This window comes from Durio zibethinus, chromosome 11 (genome assembly GCF_047325235.1).
Source record: "Durio zibethinus cultivar Kanyao isolate XHJ-2024 chromosome 11, ASM4732523v1, whole genome shotgun sequence".
Lineage (NCBI taxonomy): Eukaryota > Viridiplantae > Streptophyta > Magnoliopsida > Malvales > Malvaceae > Durio > Durio zibethinus.
Genome location: NC_143172.1, coordinates 26,291,447 through 26,308,788, shown reverse-complemented (window position 1 = coordinate 26,308,788; position 17,342 = coordinate 26,291,447). Strand labels below are relative to the sequence as shown.

General features: G+C 31.4%; 3 protein-coding genes and 1 pseudogene across 8 annotated transcripts; 1 reads left to right on the top strand and 3 right to left on the bottom strand.

Annotated features, from left to right (window-relative positions):
- On the top strand, positions 1-2,187 carry LOC111290327 (large ribosomal subunit protein uL22-like). 3 transcript variants are annotated; one of them, XM_089768511.1, is made up of 5 exons: positions 1-229; positions 363-650; positions 1,258-1,488; positions 1,581-1,833; positions 1,952-2,187. In XM_089768511.1, exons 2-4 carry the CDS (start codon positions 594-596, stop codon positions 1,689-1,691), a joined length of 399 nt encoding a protein of 132 aa, XP_089624637.1. In that variant the 5' UTR covers positions 1-229; positions 363-593; the 3' UTR covers positions 1,692-1,833; positions 1,952-2,187. The 3 variants fall into 3 exon arrangements, with proteins under 3 accessions (XP_089624637.1, XP_089624639.1, XP_089624638.1); XM_089768513.1 differs by having other exon boundaries at positions 9-229; positions 1,267-1,488; positions 1,952-2,185; XM_089768512.1 differs by having other exon boundaries at positions 211-229; positions 476-650.
- A 169-nt stretch (positions 2,188-2,356) lies between these two features.
- Positions 2,357-6,061, bottom strand: LOC111291120 (UPF0235 protein At5g63440-like; annotated as a pseudogene). The gene is made up of 7 exons (XR_016346662.1): positions 5,976-6,061; positions 4,811-4,995; positions 4,369-4,522; positions 4,078-4,174; positions 3,008-3,093; positions 2,834-2,902; positions 2,357-2,487 (listed from the first exon to the last, which is right to left on the bottom strand). The product of XR_016346662.1 is annotated as a UPF0235 protein At5g63440-like (transcript).
- A 949-nt stretch (positions 6,062-7,010) lies between these two features.
- LOC111289748 (elongation factor 1-delta 1-like) lies at positions 7,011-8,911 on the bottom strand. 2 transcript variants are annotated; one of them, XM_022881027.2, is made up of 8 exons: positions 8,852-8,911; positions 8,567-8,682; positions 8,354-8,470; positions 8,166-8,253; positions 7,940-8,072; positions 7,674-7,787; positions 7,354-7,515; positions 7,011-7,227 (listed from the first exon to the last, which is right to left on the bottom strand). In XM_022881027.2, coding segments are annotated over exons 2-8 (702 nt in total). In that variant the 5' UTR covers positions 8,653-8,682; positions 8,852-8,911; the 3' UTR covers positions 7,011-7,225. The 2 variants fall into 2 exon arrangements, with proteins under 2 accessions (XP_022736762.1, XP_089624636.1); XM_089768510.1 differs by having other exon boundaries at positions 7,940-8,066.
- Positions 8,912-9,792: 881 nt separating this feature from the next.
- Positions 9,793-12,062, bottom strand: LOC111290662 (putative ubiquitin-like-specific protease 2A). Of its 2 annotated transcripts, none has more exons than XM_022882068.2 (7): positions 11,788-12,062; positions 11,154-11,253; positions 10,895-11,062; positions 10,677-10,805; positions 10,473-10,554; positions 10,281-10,394; positions 9,793-10,185 (listed from the first exon to the last, which is right to left on the bottom strand). In XM_022882068.2, exons 1-7 carry the CDS (start codon positions 11,876-11,878, stop codon positions 10,114-10,116), a joined length of 756 nt encoding a protein of 251 aa, XP_022737803.1. In that variant the 5' UTR covers positions 11,879-12,062; the 3' UTR covers positions 9,793-10,113. The 2 variants fall into 2 exon arrangements, with proteins under 2 accessions (XP_022737803.1, XP_022737802.1); XM_022882067.2 differs by having other exon boundaries at positions 10,677-10,808; positions 11,788-12,058.
- Positions 12,063-17,342: the final 5,280 nt, after the last annotated feature.

Genomic DNA, 17,342 nt, shown 5'->3' with positions numbered 1-17,342 from the left:
CTGAATATTCCCTGTCCTGTCGATCCTTTAGTTCCACGTGGCAATGTCTTATTGGCTTGTAGTAAACAAAAAGGCCTCCTTGATTTAGAGGTGAGGCCCGATTTGATTGGCCCTAGAAAACCAAAAAACAGGGACAAAGAATAAATGGAAATAAACCCCAAAAACCATCACTTTCATATGCTAGAAACCCTAACTGCAACACTCAGAAGAAGCAGAAGCAGTAGTCATGGTTTGTCAATCTTTTTCATTTGAAAAGCTCTTTTTATTCTTGAAATCTGTTCAAGTTTAGTTCCAAATTGTTTCCTTTCAGTATTTTTGTTGAAATATTTGCTGGAATTTCTTTTTTTTTTTTTGTCCTTTAGGTGTAGTACTCAAAAGAGCCAGACAACCCCACCAGGTGTAAGTTTTAATTTTTATTACTTTTTAAATATTACTAATTACTTAAGATCTTTTTTAATCTTCTGTTTGGTAACAGGGAAAATGTAGGAAACCGACATGCAACATTCAATTGGATTTTATGCCCTTTCTTTTTTGTTCTTGCATTTCGCTTTAATTCCTTGAAAGAATATTGGAATTTGGTTGTTGGTTATTGCATGACTTGTGTTTCAGCCTGCAAAGCCAGTGGCTCCAACCTTCGTGTCCATATTAAGGTATGCTAATCTCTTTTTGGTTATTATAGGGTTATGAAAAATAGTTTTCTTTCAATTTAGTTGTTGCTAGGAGCTTTTTAAAGGTGCATTTTTCTGCTTGCAATTGTATAAAATCAATCATCTGATCAATTTACATGTAGTTTACATGTAGATTACTAAGATTCATACTTTTTCTGAATTGTGAAGTTATCCAAATATGCCCCTACATGGTTTTATTATCATATATGAGTTTATACGAGTTTGATAAAAATAAAAATATATATATGTTTTGCATTTGAATGTGGATATAAATTATGATATAATAATTTTCGTATTTTACATGTGTTTAACATGAAATAGATACGATACGAAAACACACAAATTGTGAAGTTTAGTTTTATTCTTTAATCATGATATGGTTTTACTTTTGGCTTCTTATGCCAATGTTTTATGAATGGTTATTTTCGTGCTTATGCAAAGATATCTATTAGATGTGGGTAATCTTGGCCTTGGCAAGTAGTATGGTTAAGGTGTTAGTAAGATGACTAATAACGATGATGGCACCCAATTATTGTCCCCAAAGTACATATGCATTCATAATACTATGTATGTACTTTACATTTAACAGAATACACAGGAAACAGCCTTTGCAATCCGAAGGTTGCCTTTGACAAAGGCAAAAAGGTACTTGCAAGACGTTATGGCCCACAAGCAAGCCATTCCATTCCGGCGCTTCTGTGGTGGAGTTGGGCAAACTGAACAGGCTAAAATCCACCATTCTAACGGACAAGGTCGCTGCCCTGTGAAATCTGCTAGATTCATTCTTGATTTGCTCAAGAACTCCGAGAGCAATGCAGAGGTATACATATCAATGAATTGGCATCTTAATTCCATTATGGCCACAGTCCTTTCTGCTAAACTTGTGCATCATCTCTCCACTTCTTTTCTTAGTTGAAAGGCTTGGATGTAGATTCATTTTTCATATCTCACATCCAAGTGAATCGAGCACGGAAGCAAAGGCGCCGAACTTATCGAGCACATGGAAGAATTGACCGTGGGTGATTTCTTTTCACTGCGTTATTTGAGGAGTGTGGTTTAAATTTTCCGAGTTTGTGCTCGTATCAATCCTATTGCAGCTTACTTGTCTTCACCATGCCGCATTGAACTGATTGTGTCAGAGAAAGAATAACCTGCAAAAAAAGAGGTAATTATTTAATGAGAAAATTACCATTAACTTCATATAAGCTCATTCGTATCTGTATTATTAATGTCAAATCGCAATGAATCTTTATTAATCTCATTATACTTGATTGCTTTTGCAGCCTGAGACTCAATTGGCTCCTAGGAAATCGAAGGGTCAACCTATACGTAGCGGTGCTACCTCTTAAACTGCTGAGTGATCAATCATATTCAGAAACTTTTGTTCCCTTCACTGGGGTTCTTTAGACTCTAGTTTGTTTCTGCAGATGATTGGTTTCTATTAAAAATCGTATGTCAAGATGTATTCTGAATCGTAGTTGTTAACTTCCATGCATTGATTGAGGCTATCAAAAAAATTTTTTTTATGAATTTTTATGGATATACGCAGTTTGTTCGTATCGTCACCATGGATAATCATGGACAAATCAAAGAGTTTATTGTTTAAACTCAGAAAGGAATAAACTTGGCTGAAATTGGACAATGGATCCAAGCAAAATCCAGAATACAAATTATACAATTTAACAGACTCATGAAGCAATGGATAACGTATTTGTCACGGTTAACACAGAATTTGAAGCCAAGATGCAAGCAAAAAGCATCAAGGTTGCACAGCCTCTAGAAGTTTCTCATACACCTGTCTAGCAGACAAATCCTCAACCTGATGCAAGAATCAAATATTAGCAGATTGCCCATAATCTTATGGAAGCAGTGCTCAACATTCGTGATCATTCTTGAAAATAGTGCAAGTGGTGCAGAGAAAAAAAAAATCAATCACAGTATTTTGGCAGGCAAGAATTCTAAGTGAAATTTTACCAGACTGCAATGGCCATTCAAAGCTGAGAGGTGACATTCAATATGGGAATGGATGGTAGACATTTAATCATGAGACTTGCGCATTATTTTCAGCTGATGGAAAAACTATCTATAGTTAAACATTTGGCAATTGCCATAGCCTGAGCACAGGCATACTAGCATAAAATTTAAGGGCATTTGATTCTACTTACCACAAGAAGCTTTGATTTGTTATTCCATCCTCTCTGAAGAGTCATCTGGCTCAGTCTCAAACCCAGAACCTGTGTAAAAAACACAGATGGATAACTTCAACTCAGCTTTCTTAAAGTAATTTACATAATATTTGAAGCTCAATTGAGTAGCTTTGAATAAATATCGAAGAAAACCTTTCCCATGAATTCCAAAAGTTCATTGTTAGCTTCACCAGGGGCTGCAGGTGCAGCGAAAGTAACTCGTACATCAACTGCATTTACTCCCGGAAAGAATAGAAGGCCGGGACAAAGTTACACAATCAATACTAATAAAAGATATCTTTATCGTTCATGGTTTTAACAACTAACATGTAAAGCATCATGTAGGGTAACAGTGTAACGGATAAGATATCAAGAAAAGATGGTTTCCTGATGTAATTAAGGCAAAACATATCTACTCCGATCTGACAACATTTTTCAAGAATTCTAGGTGTCTTAGTAACTAATATAATATCGAATTTCCTTTAATTTTTTTGATTTACGTTAATAGTTTCATTGAAGAAGCAAAATGTCCATGGAGATCCCAAATTCTGCAACAGATTGTGATGCCAGGGGCTTTAAAGTTTACCAGTAAAAAGAGCTGGGGATGAGACCAGCAAAAGAAGAGCAATAATGCTGGTGCCATTCCCTTAGAATGTTATTATTCAAAGCCCGAGCTAGGTGCACTAAATTGTCAATATATAAATTTTGACCTTATTCAGATTACAATCAAACATCAGAATTAGTATGTCTAAATGTCAAGCTCGTTTCAGAAGCTATACATTCTATTTTTACATAATTTTGTAGGTAGCCTCATGTCATCCACTTAACTTTATGTCCCTTGCTTCGTACTTGATCTCCCATCTCCACTACTGATTGTTTGTGCTAAATAATGGTATAAATAGCAATAAAATGATAGTTTTTCCAATACTATAAATATTAATAAGTGTTATCAAACTGCTCAACGAGTTGTGGACAAAATCATCCCTGGTTCTTTACATACAGATGGCAAAGTAGGATCATCCCATCAGAGGTCTGCATTGATCTCTTTAAGCATGAAAAAGAGGACCTCAAACCCATGTAATGGAAAGAGAACTAAATGAAAAGAATTTGGCTTAGCAGGTAACACATTAAAGTGTTACAAAAATATTTCAGGAAATATAAGGTGGTGAAAGGAAAGGCATGCATAAAGAAAATAAAAAAAGGTAATTGAAGGAGCCAGTTACTTGTAATTGCTGAACGCTGTGCACGATCTTCCACCTCTATGGCCACTTGAACAAGTCCTCCCTCGAACTGAGATATGCAAGGTGGCACAGGAGCATCCTACAACATAAAGAAAACAGAAAAAAGAAGTTTTTCGTTGTACAAATATTTATATTGGCTATTGATTGGAGAAAACCAAATTGGGAAGAAGTTTATTCTGACAAAGATTTGCGCTTGGCAAATTCTAAATAACTAGAGAAATAAAGAAACACAGATGATGGATGACAACAATACTCCACAATCATTGTTTGTACCTGTGGGTTGGTTTCTGCAGCAACCGTACTAAGGGCACCATCAACAGCATAAATGAAAGAAGCAGTTTCCAGATCTTCTTCAGCCCGATCGCAAACAAACAGGCCACAACCTATACAGTTCATACGGAATTGCTTCTCCAGTTTCCCTTCTCCCCTGAAAGAAGGTACCATGTTCATATATAAACTTCCGTGCAACTGTAGTTTAATTACTAAAAGTTAAAGCCAGTATCACTGCCCTCCCCCCTTCCCCCCTTATTTTCCAAAAGCCAAAAGTAAGAGTAAAATGCATAAAGAAACAAAAAAAGGTCAAGAAAATGAATCATGTTAAGAAATTAAGGAAACTAGCATAAAAAATATGATGTCAAAAAAAACTAGGAAACATTGAACAGGTGATCAGCCATGATTACGCACAGCAGCAATAGATCAAGAAAACTCTAAATACCTCTTCAAGAGAACTTTTCCCGCCTCAGTGATGTTAAGCCTAGTAAGATGCTTTTTCTTGTCCAACACATATGCCTTGTCAGTCTTCCTCTTGGGCATTTTCTGCGATTGGGTATCTTGTAACAAATATATTTCAGTAAGGAAAAAGGCAATATCTAAATTAATCAAACAAATAAAACGTTTAATCTATAAAAGATCAATCAAATATCATTACATCTGGAAAATACATATTAGCATTCAATTTCACCTACAAGTTATGGTTTGCACATCAAGGCTGAGGTTTGAGCTGCTCCATAGGATGCAAATGAACTTGAGAGTCACACACGTCATTTGGACTGTAACTTTCAGAAACTTGCAGTTGCATTTATAGTTTAATTTATGGGACAAGCTCATCACAAGGTTTTACTTCAATCACATTTCAAAAACCTTTCTCCATATTTCCACGGAAATAAGAATAACTTTGCTGAATGTTATAATCGTTTTGGGACCGTAGATATTTGAAATTTTAAAATAGAAAAAAATGAGAGTTATTATCAATTTTTTTATTAAGACGTGATTGATCACTAAAAAATTTATATTTTTAATGAAATTATAAAAATGAATTTAAAATTTATTAAAAAAATAATTTTTGATCTACGAAAAATAAAATAAAATTTAAAAATCGGTTACATGTGAAATGGATTAATACTCCTTAAAATACATATAAATTAATACAAAAAAAAGACATGTATTTAGATTTTTGTTTCGATTTTATAATATTTTATTATTTATTTGATATGACATGAATAATTGAAGGAAATTCTTCGAAGAGAAAATGGATTATGGGAGTGTGTGACTTGAACTATTGATTGGATCATGCAAAAATATGTCTTTTATATTTAAAGATTTTTTTATTATATTCGATATAAGATTCAAGATTTTTTTTTAAGTCCGTGACATAAGCCTCATACAAAGGATAGGCCGATTCGATTGAAGAGAATTTTTTCTATGATCAGATCTGACGATGTCATGTATGAACAGGGCTCCGTAAGATCCGGTAGAATAAGTGATTTGACATAATGCAAATTAAATTTTATTTATTTATTTATTTATTTTTACTTTCTTATCTTAATAGTATAAAAATACATTCATTTCTTCTGCATCGACCCGATTTATTATTATTATACTATCGGAGTGTAGACGAAGAGATCAGAGTCAGATCCATCTAGTGCTGCGTCCTCGCTGAGTACGTGTGCGTTGTTCTCTTGGGCATTTTCTTCCCCCTCTCCTCCTCTCACTCGCTCTACTTCATTAGTATTTTCTCTGTTATGCCAAACTTCGTTTCAACTAGATTGGACTTTGGAGGGCGGCGGAGGGAAGCCGCTAGCTAAGCGGCGCCGTTTTTGGCCTTTTATTTTGTACGTTATCGTTTTAATATCAACTGAGAAAATAACATTTGATTAAAATAGTAAATCAGCACAATCTAATACCTTTTTTCTATCCAAATAAAATTTTAAATTTTTTATTTATATTTTAATAAATTTTATTTCAAACGGAAAATTAACTTTTATTACAATCAATGTAAATGAAATTTGAAATTTTATTTTTTAAAATAAAAAAAATTAATTTAAATATAAATTAAAAATTAAAGGCTCGCTCAAATATAATTTAAAGATTAATGGTTAATTTAAGTATAAATTAACAATTCAAATCTTATTTAAATACAATATAAATATATGAATTTACCTAAAAATAGATTAAAATTCAAAGATTGTTTTTTTGTTATTTTAACGAGGCTTTGCATTACCTTTCATCCGCTAAATGCCCTTTAAGGGCCTAAGTTTTACGATGTGATGATGATGACAATGAGCGCAATGATAATTTGATGCTTGATACCACATCCAGTTTGATTTAAACTCTACCGGCCATCATTTTCAATCATTATCATTCTTTATCTTTATTGGTTATTTTGATGATGATGACGACGATGTTGAGTGGTTGATGAATGGTTGAATTGTTTGATTCAGATTAGGCACAGCAGCTGGCTGGATGGATGGTAGATGGATCTGCATTAATGTTCAAGGCTCAGTTTTGGATAACAAATTCCTTCATTTATGATCTCAAACTCATCTCTTTAGAAAAACCATTGGGCAGATTTGAAAAACCAAAACTACCAAAGCTCCAATTTTGCTCCAAGAGAGCATCGCAAAACTGATACTCCATTATAGTCAAACCAACCATCCATCCATTCAGACAGAATATTTGTCCAGACAGCATATTTGTCCAGACAGCCATCAGGAGACGTATCATGTACAAAAATAACAAACAAAAATCTTAAAATTAAGTTCTAGCAAACAAAAAGTGCAGATGAAAATCTTAAACATATAGGCTATAACCCAAAAGCCTCCTCCAAGAAACTGCTATTGCATGACACCCATTCTGCAAGAAGGAAGAACATAAACATAGGTCAAGCCTAAGTAATATGGTGTGATCATGAGTATATATTGATTATCATATGAATTATGAAACCAAAAAAAAAAACACTGTAGAATATGGAATACTTACATATTTTGTTGAATGCGACAATGTCACAACTCTGAACATACTCGCTAATCGGTTCAACTGTCAAATGTTCCTCAATGAGAGTATCAACTGATACCAAATCATCCACAATGGTCAACATAATTTGCAATTTCTTTATTCCATAACCAACAGGCAAAAGTTTACCTGCCACATCAAAGGAACTTTATGTCAGATGAAATACAATTGATAAAAATAATTCGATTTCAAGATAAATGGAAAACTATCCAAGCCATTTCACGGATTTAAGCACTACAAGGATTAAAAACACATACAACAAAAGCATATCTGATTAAACCACTTACATGCTCCCCAATGCAGCCCGTCCATCTCGACACTTCTTACTGCTTCTTCAAGTTTCTTCATGTCAGTCTCATCGTCCCATGGCTTAACATCCAACAACACTGAGGACTTGCCAGCTGGGAATAAAGAAAGAAAAATCCAAAAAAGTTAAAACTTAAAACCACCAATGTAGAGTAGACATGCCAATCCATATCAGATTATTAGAAAAATAGAAAGAAGAAAACAGCACTACTCAATGTTCATAATGAAAACGAGTTGAAGGGCTCACATTCTTTCTTCTTGCCAGAGGCCTTAATAGCAGCTGCACGTTCTTCTGCAGCCTTCTTTTCCTCTTCAGTCTCTTCACCAAATAGATCAACATCATCGTCGTCATCATCATCTTCAGCAGCAGCAGCCTGCAGCTGCATAATATATTCGAGCAATTAGCAAATCAACCAACCATGAAATTGCCCAAGTTACTAAATTCAAACAACATATAAGCACAGATTTCTTGCTTTTGAATCCTCAGCTGGAGGAGTGGCAACAGCCTCTGTGGAAGCAAATCCCTCAACAGTCACACCACACCCTTCACCAGAAACACCTCTGAAACAACAAATAACAGAAGAGTTCTATTACACATCCAACTCTCACATCCATATAATAATAGCTACACCACAAAAAATTATAAGAAAAAATATCTTACGAGATCCGAAAAAGGGCGTCGATGTGATTGTACCACCGACAAACATTCACATAGCTAGAGGATGGGGCCCCTGATAGAGCAGCGTAGACAGTGACGTCATCCTTTGAAGCTTGGTATCTGCAAAATCAACAGAACAAGAAAAGTCAGAAACCGACCAAGATCAAAGCTAACAACGTCAAAATGTTTTATTCAAAAATGGTTTTGGAAAACTACCCAGAGATGTAACTGCGAGTGAGGAGGTACTCATCGAGCTTTTTCAAGCCAGCAGCAGAGCCCAAGTCATGGAATGTGACTGCCATACCGACAAAAAAATGGTATGTGGCTTGTTTCTGAAATTAAAATCATTAAGCAGATATGTAAGTGTCAAATCAAAATGAAATCAGATTATCTACGTATTAATCATGGATTGAATACAAAAGAATTGAGATACGAACAGATCGAAATATGATTAGAGAATACGATCGAAATAAAATCAAAGAAATTGAAACTAAATCTTACCAGCGATAGATTATGCGTATGCTCTGCTACAGCAGCTACTTGGAGAATGACGACTGGTGTGTTGATTTTTTATTGAGGCTAACATATATATGGATTCCAGAATCTAGGGTTTTTGCGGTTCTGTTGAATTTTGGGCTTTTGGTTGTTGGCTTTTGGTTTGAAAAAAAAAAGAAGATGGCCTTGATCCAATCAAAATTATCTTTTTACGGTCCAATTACTCTTGGACAATCTATATTTAAAAACTTAAGAAATTTAATATCAAATTCAACCTAAAAAATAAGAAAAAAAATTTGGACATAATTTTTTTCTATTTTCTTCTTAAATTTGTTTAGTTCACCGATCACCATACATTTTAATCTATCGGACCAAAATGAAAAAAAAAATTGAAATCTTTTGAGCATTATACCTTTTTCTTTTTTTTCTTTGTTTATTTTTTATTTACCTAAATATTTTTTTGGAACATTTATAATTTAAAATAATTTGTATTAAAATAATCAAATATAAAAAATTTTCAACTTATATTTTTAAAATTGGAAAAAAAAACGTATTTACTCTTTGTGAATCTCAAATAGATATATAATAGGCATTTTTTTAATGTGTATTTTTTTTTTCAGACATTAGACATGCTATTAACTCAAAATCGATTTATTTGAGTTAACGCATATCGTATACACTCAAAACTTCTAGACGTAAAAGCCTACCAAATTCGAGGTGTGATACTCACTTGGGACGTCTAGTTACCATCTTTGATCGGTCCATTATTGGCGACTTGCAGGGATAAAGAGAACACTTCTTTTTTTTTTTTTTTGATTCAGAGATGGGATAAGCTATTTTGAGTTAACTCGGACATTGGGGTTTTGGACTAAAATAATACAGTGTTAGTGTGCCAACGTATCTCACCTGCAAAAGAGCAAAATAAAACACAGAAACACCATAACACATAACTAACTATTGATTTTAATCTTCCGTAATTCAACAAAGATAAGGCGCTGAAAACGCTAGCATTTAAGTTGACAAATTCAAGGTGCATCTGTTTACGATGTTTAGTAGCTAAGATCAACAGACAAACAAATATGGTAACAATAGCTCTGTCAATGATCTCTTCCTTGATTTAGATACATTTTCGAGTCACATACCTAATCATAAAATGCACAACAAGGTTGTTCTACAACAGAACTTGCCCCGTATTTCTTTTGCATGCACAGCTAATAACCTGATACGTATGAGCAAGTCATCCACTATGGTTTAAAGTTAAAGTTAATTCACAAGCCGCACAATTGAAATCTCTTGCAGAAGCAATTGAAGTCTTCAGGAGCAAACCAGTCCTCCTTCATCTGTAGTTTACCACCAAAAGTGTATATCCAATGTCAGTTGAAATTATAAAATTCCAGAAAAATGAAACATTGACAGTTTAAATAATAGAGCTTACAAAGTAAGGATAGCCCCCGGAGATACTGAAGTTTTCAGGTGCACTTTCCATAAACAAACTCATAAAATAGAGAACAAGACTACCACATGCTTCACCATTTGTCTGTTGGGGTACCTGTAGTTGGTTTGGTTCAGTGACAAAAGCAAAAGCCGATATAAAGAAAGACACCGTTCAGACAGCAAAAATCATCACCTTTGGCACCAATAGGGGTATTTTAGATATCACCTCTTTCTTTTCAGGTCTCTTCTCAGCTTCATATATGTCAAGGACAAACCTGGGCTTAAAACCAGGAAAATAGCAGCACATAACAACCAAATATGCAACAAAAAGAAAAAGTATTATCATCCTCTTTAACAACAGTAATGATTCTAAAATGAGAAGGTTACAGATGCATACTTTCTTATTGTGGGTTCAAGCTGCCTTGGGCCAGCCATTCGCAGTGAATCAAGCAACAACATACAAGTTGTTCGGGTTTCAGATTGCAAAAGTTCACCAAAGTTGCAGAATATCAAAAGATTCCAATGGCTCCTTAAAATATCACAAATTCATTATAACCAAAGAGGGGTAACTAGGATGAAAATTGCATCCAATGATTAGGGCAAAGAGATACCCACCAGTGCACAATAGGAACAAAAACATATTTCTTTGAGAAAATATGTTTCCTCCTGATCCATACCAACACCTTTTCTTTGTACGATTCATCCATGTACAATGAAAACCACAAGCAATCAAGATATGCAAAAGAAGCCCTTCTATTATCCGAGAAGCTCTTCCATATGTTCCTGAGAAAATCCATAAACTTAAGATTAGGAATGAGAGACAGACAGGGAGGGGGAGGGAGAGAAGCTGATCTTTTCACATCAAAGGGCGTACTCAAAGCAGTGTGAAAACAGATCACTATTTAACATCCCCTGTTGCCTGGAGTTTCCGGTCCTAACTCTTCTTTGAGATCTTTTACTACGAGAGAAGCCACCTAGCAAACCCAGATGAATCAACTTAAATATATAATTTCTTCAGCTTCTTCAAAAGCATTTGCAATAAACAAAACAATGCTCTAAAATATATTCCCACAAAACATGTAACACAGCAAATTCACATATCAAACTTCCAACTACAATGCAAACTCCAAAAACTCATGTAAAGTTCTCAAGAAGAAAACAAATTTCTGGGTTTTGAGTAACCAATCAAATGTAGTACTAGAAACATAACTGGATTTAAACGAATTGTTTATGAGCTAAATAAAACCTAGACTTTAACCCTCCATTGGAGAGATAAAGACCATTAGAAAAGCCTCGGTTGTTAAAGAAAGTGAAAAAAAACAAAAAAAAGCTAAGAACCCATGAAAATGGACACCAAACCACTGATTGCCGATACCCTTTTCGTATAATTACATAAATTGATGAAAGAACATTACAGGTTAGGGAAAAAAAACACGTAGAAAAGCTTTTGCTGCTTAAAGCTCGTAAGTTGATGAGATGGGGAAGAAGGAAAAAGCACATGAAATTACCTGAGAAAGTAGAATTGGTTACAGCAGAGGCACTTTCTTCTTCATCGTCGTCGTGTATGATTTGCATTTCAAGTTTCCTTCTCTTTGCCATTTATTAAGCTCAGAGCAAGTGAAAACCCGGAACTAAGAAGGTATCAAAATTTTGTAAAGCTTCTGTTTCACGAGGAGAAAGGGGAATTTTATGTAGTTCTTAAAACAATCACTGTTTGGCTAGCTTGCATTTATGGCTCTACTCCTATTCCCACTCTCGGATTAAACATGCCGGTTTAGGATTGCTTGCTTGAAATGACATGGACTCGTACCTGAATAATTAGCTTTTGTAAGGTTGGTATTTTTATCATTTTTGAAGGGAAGAGAAATGAAAAATTCAGAATTTTTTTAAAGTGGGTGATCATATTTTTAGAGGAAATCTGAGTGATTTTTTGCACATGAAAAGTGAATGAACTTGTGTCTGAATTCTTGAAAAATATCTGATTGAATGGTGAGGGTAAAGAGATTGGGAAGGTTTTTTCAAGGTCTAAAATAACTTTCAAACTTGATATCTTTTTCACTAAACTTTAAACCTGGTATACTGGTAATGATATCAAAACCAATAACAAGGTCTTTCTGGGGAAGTGGAGATCCTAAAATCTTTTAATTTATTTGACATCCTGAAAATATTTAAAGGGTAACAGGGTTGTTGACAAAGTCTGTAGAAAATATATTTTCATCAGCGATTTTGAAGAAGGTTTTCTGTTTGGTCCAAAAGTGTTTTGGTAAGACAAGGGGGTTTGCTATGGTTTGAGCTGCATTAGTATCAAAGAAAGCTGTGACTATTATAGGAAGGGAATGTTTGTGAGAGAATATCTGAAATGGAGCTAAGGGTAATTTGAGAGGTCAAAGGGTTTGGATTTTTTGGAGTTCTTAAACTGACATATACTCATAACATTGATCATTTGTGAAATCATCTGAGTATTTTGAGTAGTCTGAATCTGCATACTCATCATCATCAAACTGTTTAATCATAAACAGGGATCTTTCATTCTGCTCATCATCAAAGGAGAAAATTGATTCAAGATCATCTTCTGAGAGATTGATACTTGAGATATTAGCAATGTCTTAGATTATCTTGACTAACTTTTTGTCTGACTTTAGGCAATTCTTTGAAAAATGTCATAGTTTTCCACAGAGAAAACATTTTGAGCTTTTGATTTTTGGATCTTTCTTCTTTCTGACAAATTTGAATCTTTGAAATATTCTGAGTTTATCAGCATATCTGAAGAACTTCTTATGTCTGGGTCTGAAGATTATTGGAGGTCTGGAAGGTCTGAATCTTCTGAAATGCTTTTTTTTCTTGTTGCTGCAAAAACATGTGGGATCTTTGAAAGAACATTTGATTTGAAGTCCTGAGGAAGAGTAAGAACAGGGCTTTTCTAGCTTTTTGGAGTTGTGCACCAAGGTTTTGATGTATTTGTGCTTTTTGCAAATCTTATAAAGTGCTTTCAAAATCATCTTGTAAATATCTTCAAGGGTCATAGATTTAACATCAAGGGATCTGAGGTTCAACTGGGTTATTGTTTGCTGGGCAAGTTCATTTGGAACAGAATTAAGAAATACTTGCTTTAAGTTGACATCGTCGAATCTAGGGATGGCATCGGGTCGGGTTTTGCTCGCCCCGAACCCGACCTTACCCGATTATTTTTTATACCAGAACTCGACCCGATCCGACACTATATAAATCGTACCCGATCCGATCCGAAATTAATAAAATATTATTTTTTAAAAATATAAAATTTATTTTTTAAATATAAATATTTAAAAATATCATTATATAAATATATATAATTAAATAAATAATTAATTAATTAAAAAATAATTTTTTATATAATATCGGGTCGGGTTTTAGGCATACCCGAACTCGACCCGACCTCGATTATTCCCTAACTATACCCGATCCTAAAATCGAAATTAAAAAAAAAAAAACCCGACCCTATGGGGTTGGGTCGGATCCTGTCGGTGACGAGGTTGATTGCCGTCCCTAATCGAATCCGTCAAGTATGTAGAAATACTGAGAGAATTATTGATAGTGTCGATCAAGATCTTTTGGATGGAGAGAACAGCATTTTAATATGAAGAATTGCTTTCTGATATTTTCTAATCTGTGAGTTTCTTGTCCACAAAAGATTGCTGTAAATTGAGAGACAACTTCTGTGATTGTTGGGCATTGAAGAAATTGGAGTTGTCTGTATTCATCAATGTTGTCCAAAAAATTTTTCAGAGTTCTAACTAGTTTGAAAATAAATCTGATCAAAACTGTGTTCATCGTAATATTGAGATAAGAGTTTAATTCAACGAATCCCATGCTAAGAATTCTTAATAATGAAGTACTATAATAAATATATAAATGTGCATGTCTTAAATATGTTTTAATATTAAAATATTATCACGGACCAGATCAAACGGGCTCTACATGAGAATATCTTATTCGAGCACCATAAAAATCTATTTAAATTTGTTTCATTTAATTTTAATTTTAAATTGAAATACATATTTAATATAAAAATATTATCTTGGGTTTAATTGAAAATCTCACTCTTAAATATTTTGTTTATATATATATATCATATTAAAGATCAAATGGATAATCAATTTTTTCATAATTTGGTGAATAGTTAATTTGATTTAATCCAACCTAAACCAATAAAATCTTTAAATTATTAACTATATAATATTTAATATAAAAATATTATCTTTAATTGACTCGAATTTTAAAAATATCAATCAAACGTGGATAAATATAATTTTAAAATTGCTTTAAAAAAAAATTCAACAATATGCTCTATCTTATTTGGTTACAAAATTTAATAGGTTATTGTTATTATTAAATTTAATAATTTATATATTTATATCATATTAGTTTATATTAAAAATGATCACATTTATATTAATATAAAATATATATTTTTTATTTTTATCAAATTCATATAAATTTTATTAAAATTATAAACTATTATTTTTTATATATATTTTATTATATTCATATCATATCTTATATTATTAATCCAATTATTATAAGTTGTATTTTAACTATTGCATTGCTACATAATCATAGACCCTAAACAAAAGTCGTCCATGACTTTAATTGTTTTTTTTATTGTTATTATTATTATTATTTTGGCTACGGCCATGACTTTAGTCGACTGAAATAAAAAGAGGCCTCAAATAATGCATTGGAGAGTTGCAAGCACCGCAAAGTGTGCAGGATCGGATTGGAAGAAAATTTTGTCATTATCAGATTTGTGAAAACCCATCATTGTTGATCCCCTAATAATTGTAAAGTGAATTGACCTAATCTATTTAGCAATCTTTGGTATTGGATCTCCAAATCTTACTGTTGTTGTCTCTAATAAGTAACATTAGAATATCACAACTCCATTTGCCGCCTATTCTTACACCATTTTAACAAAAAAAAAAAAGGAAAAAATAATTTTTTATTTTATTTACATGAATGATGAAAAATAAAAGAAAATAAAAAACATTAAAAATAAAGTTATTAATTTAAATGGAATGATTTTTTTTATTTCTTTGTCATCAAACAAAGAAATAATGAAAAAAATAATTTTAATTTCTATTGTCTTTCTCTTTTATTAAACACAATAAAAATGATATGATTTAAAATTTTAATAATAATTATTTATAAAATTAATAACAAAATATTTTATATTTTTATATTAATAAAATTTATAACATGTAATTTTTTATAAAATATAATATATATAAATTTAATAATTTATATAATATAAATACACAAATAATTATATTTACATAATTACACTACTCTCCCTCCTTCCCCGCGTGCATGCACACAAACAAAGATAATCAAACTCCAAAAATTTACATTCGTATCCTAAAAAAGTTAAATCAACTTCTCATGCATTTAGAACTTTCATACGAATCTCACTTTCTCAAATTATATGGATCCATCTGCAATGATTATGTCTTTTTCTTCTCCTAACTCATTGAAAATTCATCATTTTTATTTTTATTTTTGTACTCGTAAAATTACTTTGAATTCATAAAGAATACTATAAATGCCCCCATTAAAATTATCATATTAAATAACAAATTTTATTGATACATTAAAATTCATCAAATTATATGAAAATTACTGCATTTAATAAAAAATATTACCATACACTATAACTTAATTAATTTTAAAAAAATCATCATTTTTTTTTATAAATTTGTTATATCATTGTGTTCGTAATTATTTATTATTAGTGATTAAAAAATGTATATATTATAACTTAAATAATTCGTATTATTCTACTGATATGCAAGTCTACATGATCTTTATCATAGTAGTAAGATTTATGTCCAGGCATTTTTTTTTAATAAATACTCTACTATTTTTAAAATTAAATCAATGAATTAGTACTCAAATTTTATCATATGTTTCCAAAAAAAAAATGTAAATGTTGTATTATCAACTTATTTCAATACTAAACTATCTTTATTTTATATCAATAATGATGTGATTTGATAATAAAATGCAGCGCTTTTTATTTTAATAATAAAAAATTAATCTCCAAAAACATTAAATAAAAAATAATAATAAAAGCAATATTACATTGAAGGAGACCATGATCATCTGTCTTTGTCCCAACATAATCTTTGATTAGAAGACTTCTATCCAAAAATTGATTGGGTAAAGACAATAACAGCCTCACACAAATCGCTTTAACTCTGAAGTTTCCACTTCCCAAATTATTGAAACTACCAGACAAAACTCCCCTTCTACTTAAACAAAGTAAAACTAATTAAAATCCAAAGAAAGAAAAAAAAAACAGTTTTAAAATTTTGTTGACTAATTTACAAATTGATTTGTTCATAGTTAGAACGGATTTGTTAAATTAATTTCGTATATTTAAATTTAATTTTAAAATATATTGAAGATATTAAAATATTATTATAAAATAATCTTAAATATTTTTTAAACATCTTAATAGATTAATAAATCGAATCAAGCATAAATATGAGTGTTTATAATCTTATTTTAATTAAATTAATTGATTGAATGGATTTAATTTTATAAATCAATCAATTATCGAATTAATATTAGACAGTTAATGAAAATAATTTTAAAATAATTTAGTTTTCTATTAATGAAAATTATTTTAAAAAAATTTTGATTTTCGGTTAATTTGATTAAAAAATCAAATTAATCAAATTAATTGAAATTTTAATCAAAATATAATATAATTCAAATTAAAATAAAAATAAATAAAATTGATCATTTTATTTCATAAATTATCAAATTTTTTAATATAATATTTTAATATTTTATTAGATAATTTTATTTAATTTATTTAAAATATAAAAAATTTAAAAATATAATATAGTTTTAGTATATTTATTATTCGATTAATTAAAATTTTTTAAAGAATCAAATCAAATTTAAACAATTAAAAATTGAAATTAATAAATTAAAATTTATGAATAAAATAAAATAAAATAATTTAATTAATTTAAATTTAAATAATTCGGTTCGAAATTCTTAAAAATAAACACCGGTT

Bases quoted from the DNA above. Each gene is read 5' to 3' on its own strand.
- LOC111290327 (XM_089768511.1), top strand. From the start codon at position 594: ATGACTTGTGTTTCAGCCTGCAAAGCCAGTGGCTCCAACCTTCGTGTC. The intron at 651-1,257 runs GTATGCTAATCT...TACATTTAACAG, and splicing joins ACCTTCGTGTCCATATTAAG to AATACACAGGAAACAGCCTT. The intron at 1,489-1,580 runs GTATACATATCA...TTCTTTTCTTAG, and splicing joins ACTCCGAGAGCAATGCAGAG to TTGAAAGGCTTGGATGTAGA.
- LOC111289748 (XM_022881027.2), bottom strand. From the start codon at position 8,652: ATGGCAGTCACATTCCATGACTTGGGCTCTGCTGCTGGCTTGAAAAAG. The intron at 8,471-8,566 runs GTAGTTTTCCAA...TTGATTTTGCAG, and splicing joins ACTCGCAGTTACATCTCTGG to ATACCAAGCTTCAAAGGATG. The intron at 7,516-7,673 runs GTAAGTGGTTTA...TTGATGTGGCAG, and splicing joins CGGGCTGCATTGGGGAGCAT to GTAAACTTTTGCCTGTTGGT.
- LOC111290662 (XM_022882067.2), bottom strand. From the start codon at position 11,878: ATGGCAAAGAGAAGGAAACTTGAAATGCAAATCATACACGACGACGAT. The intron at 10,809-10,894 runs GTGGGTATCTCT...TGATATTTTAAG, and splicing joins TTTGTTCCTATTGTGCACTG to GAGCCATTGGAATCTTTTGA. The intron at 10,555-10,676 runs GTATGCATCTGT...TTTTAAGCCCAG, and splicing joins CTTGAACCCACAATAAGAAA to GTTTGTCCTTGACATATATG.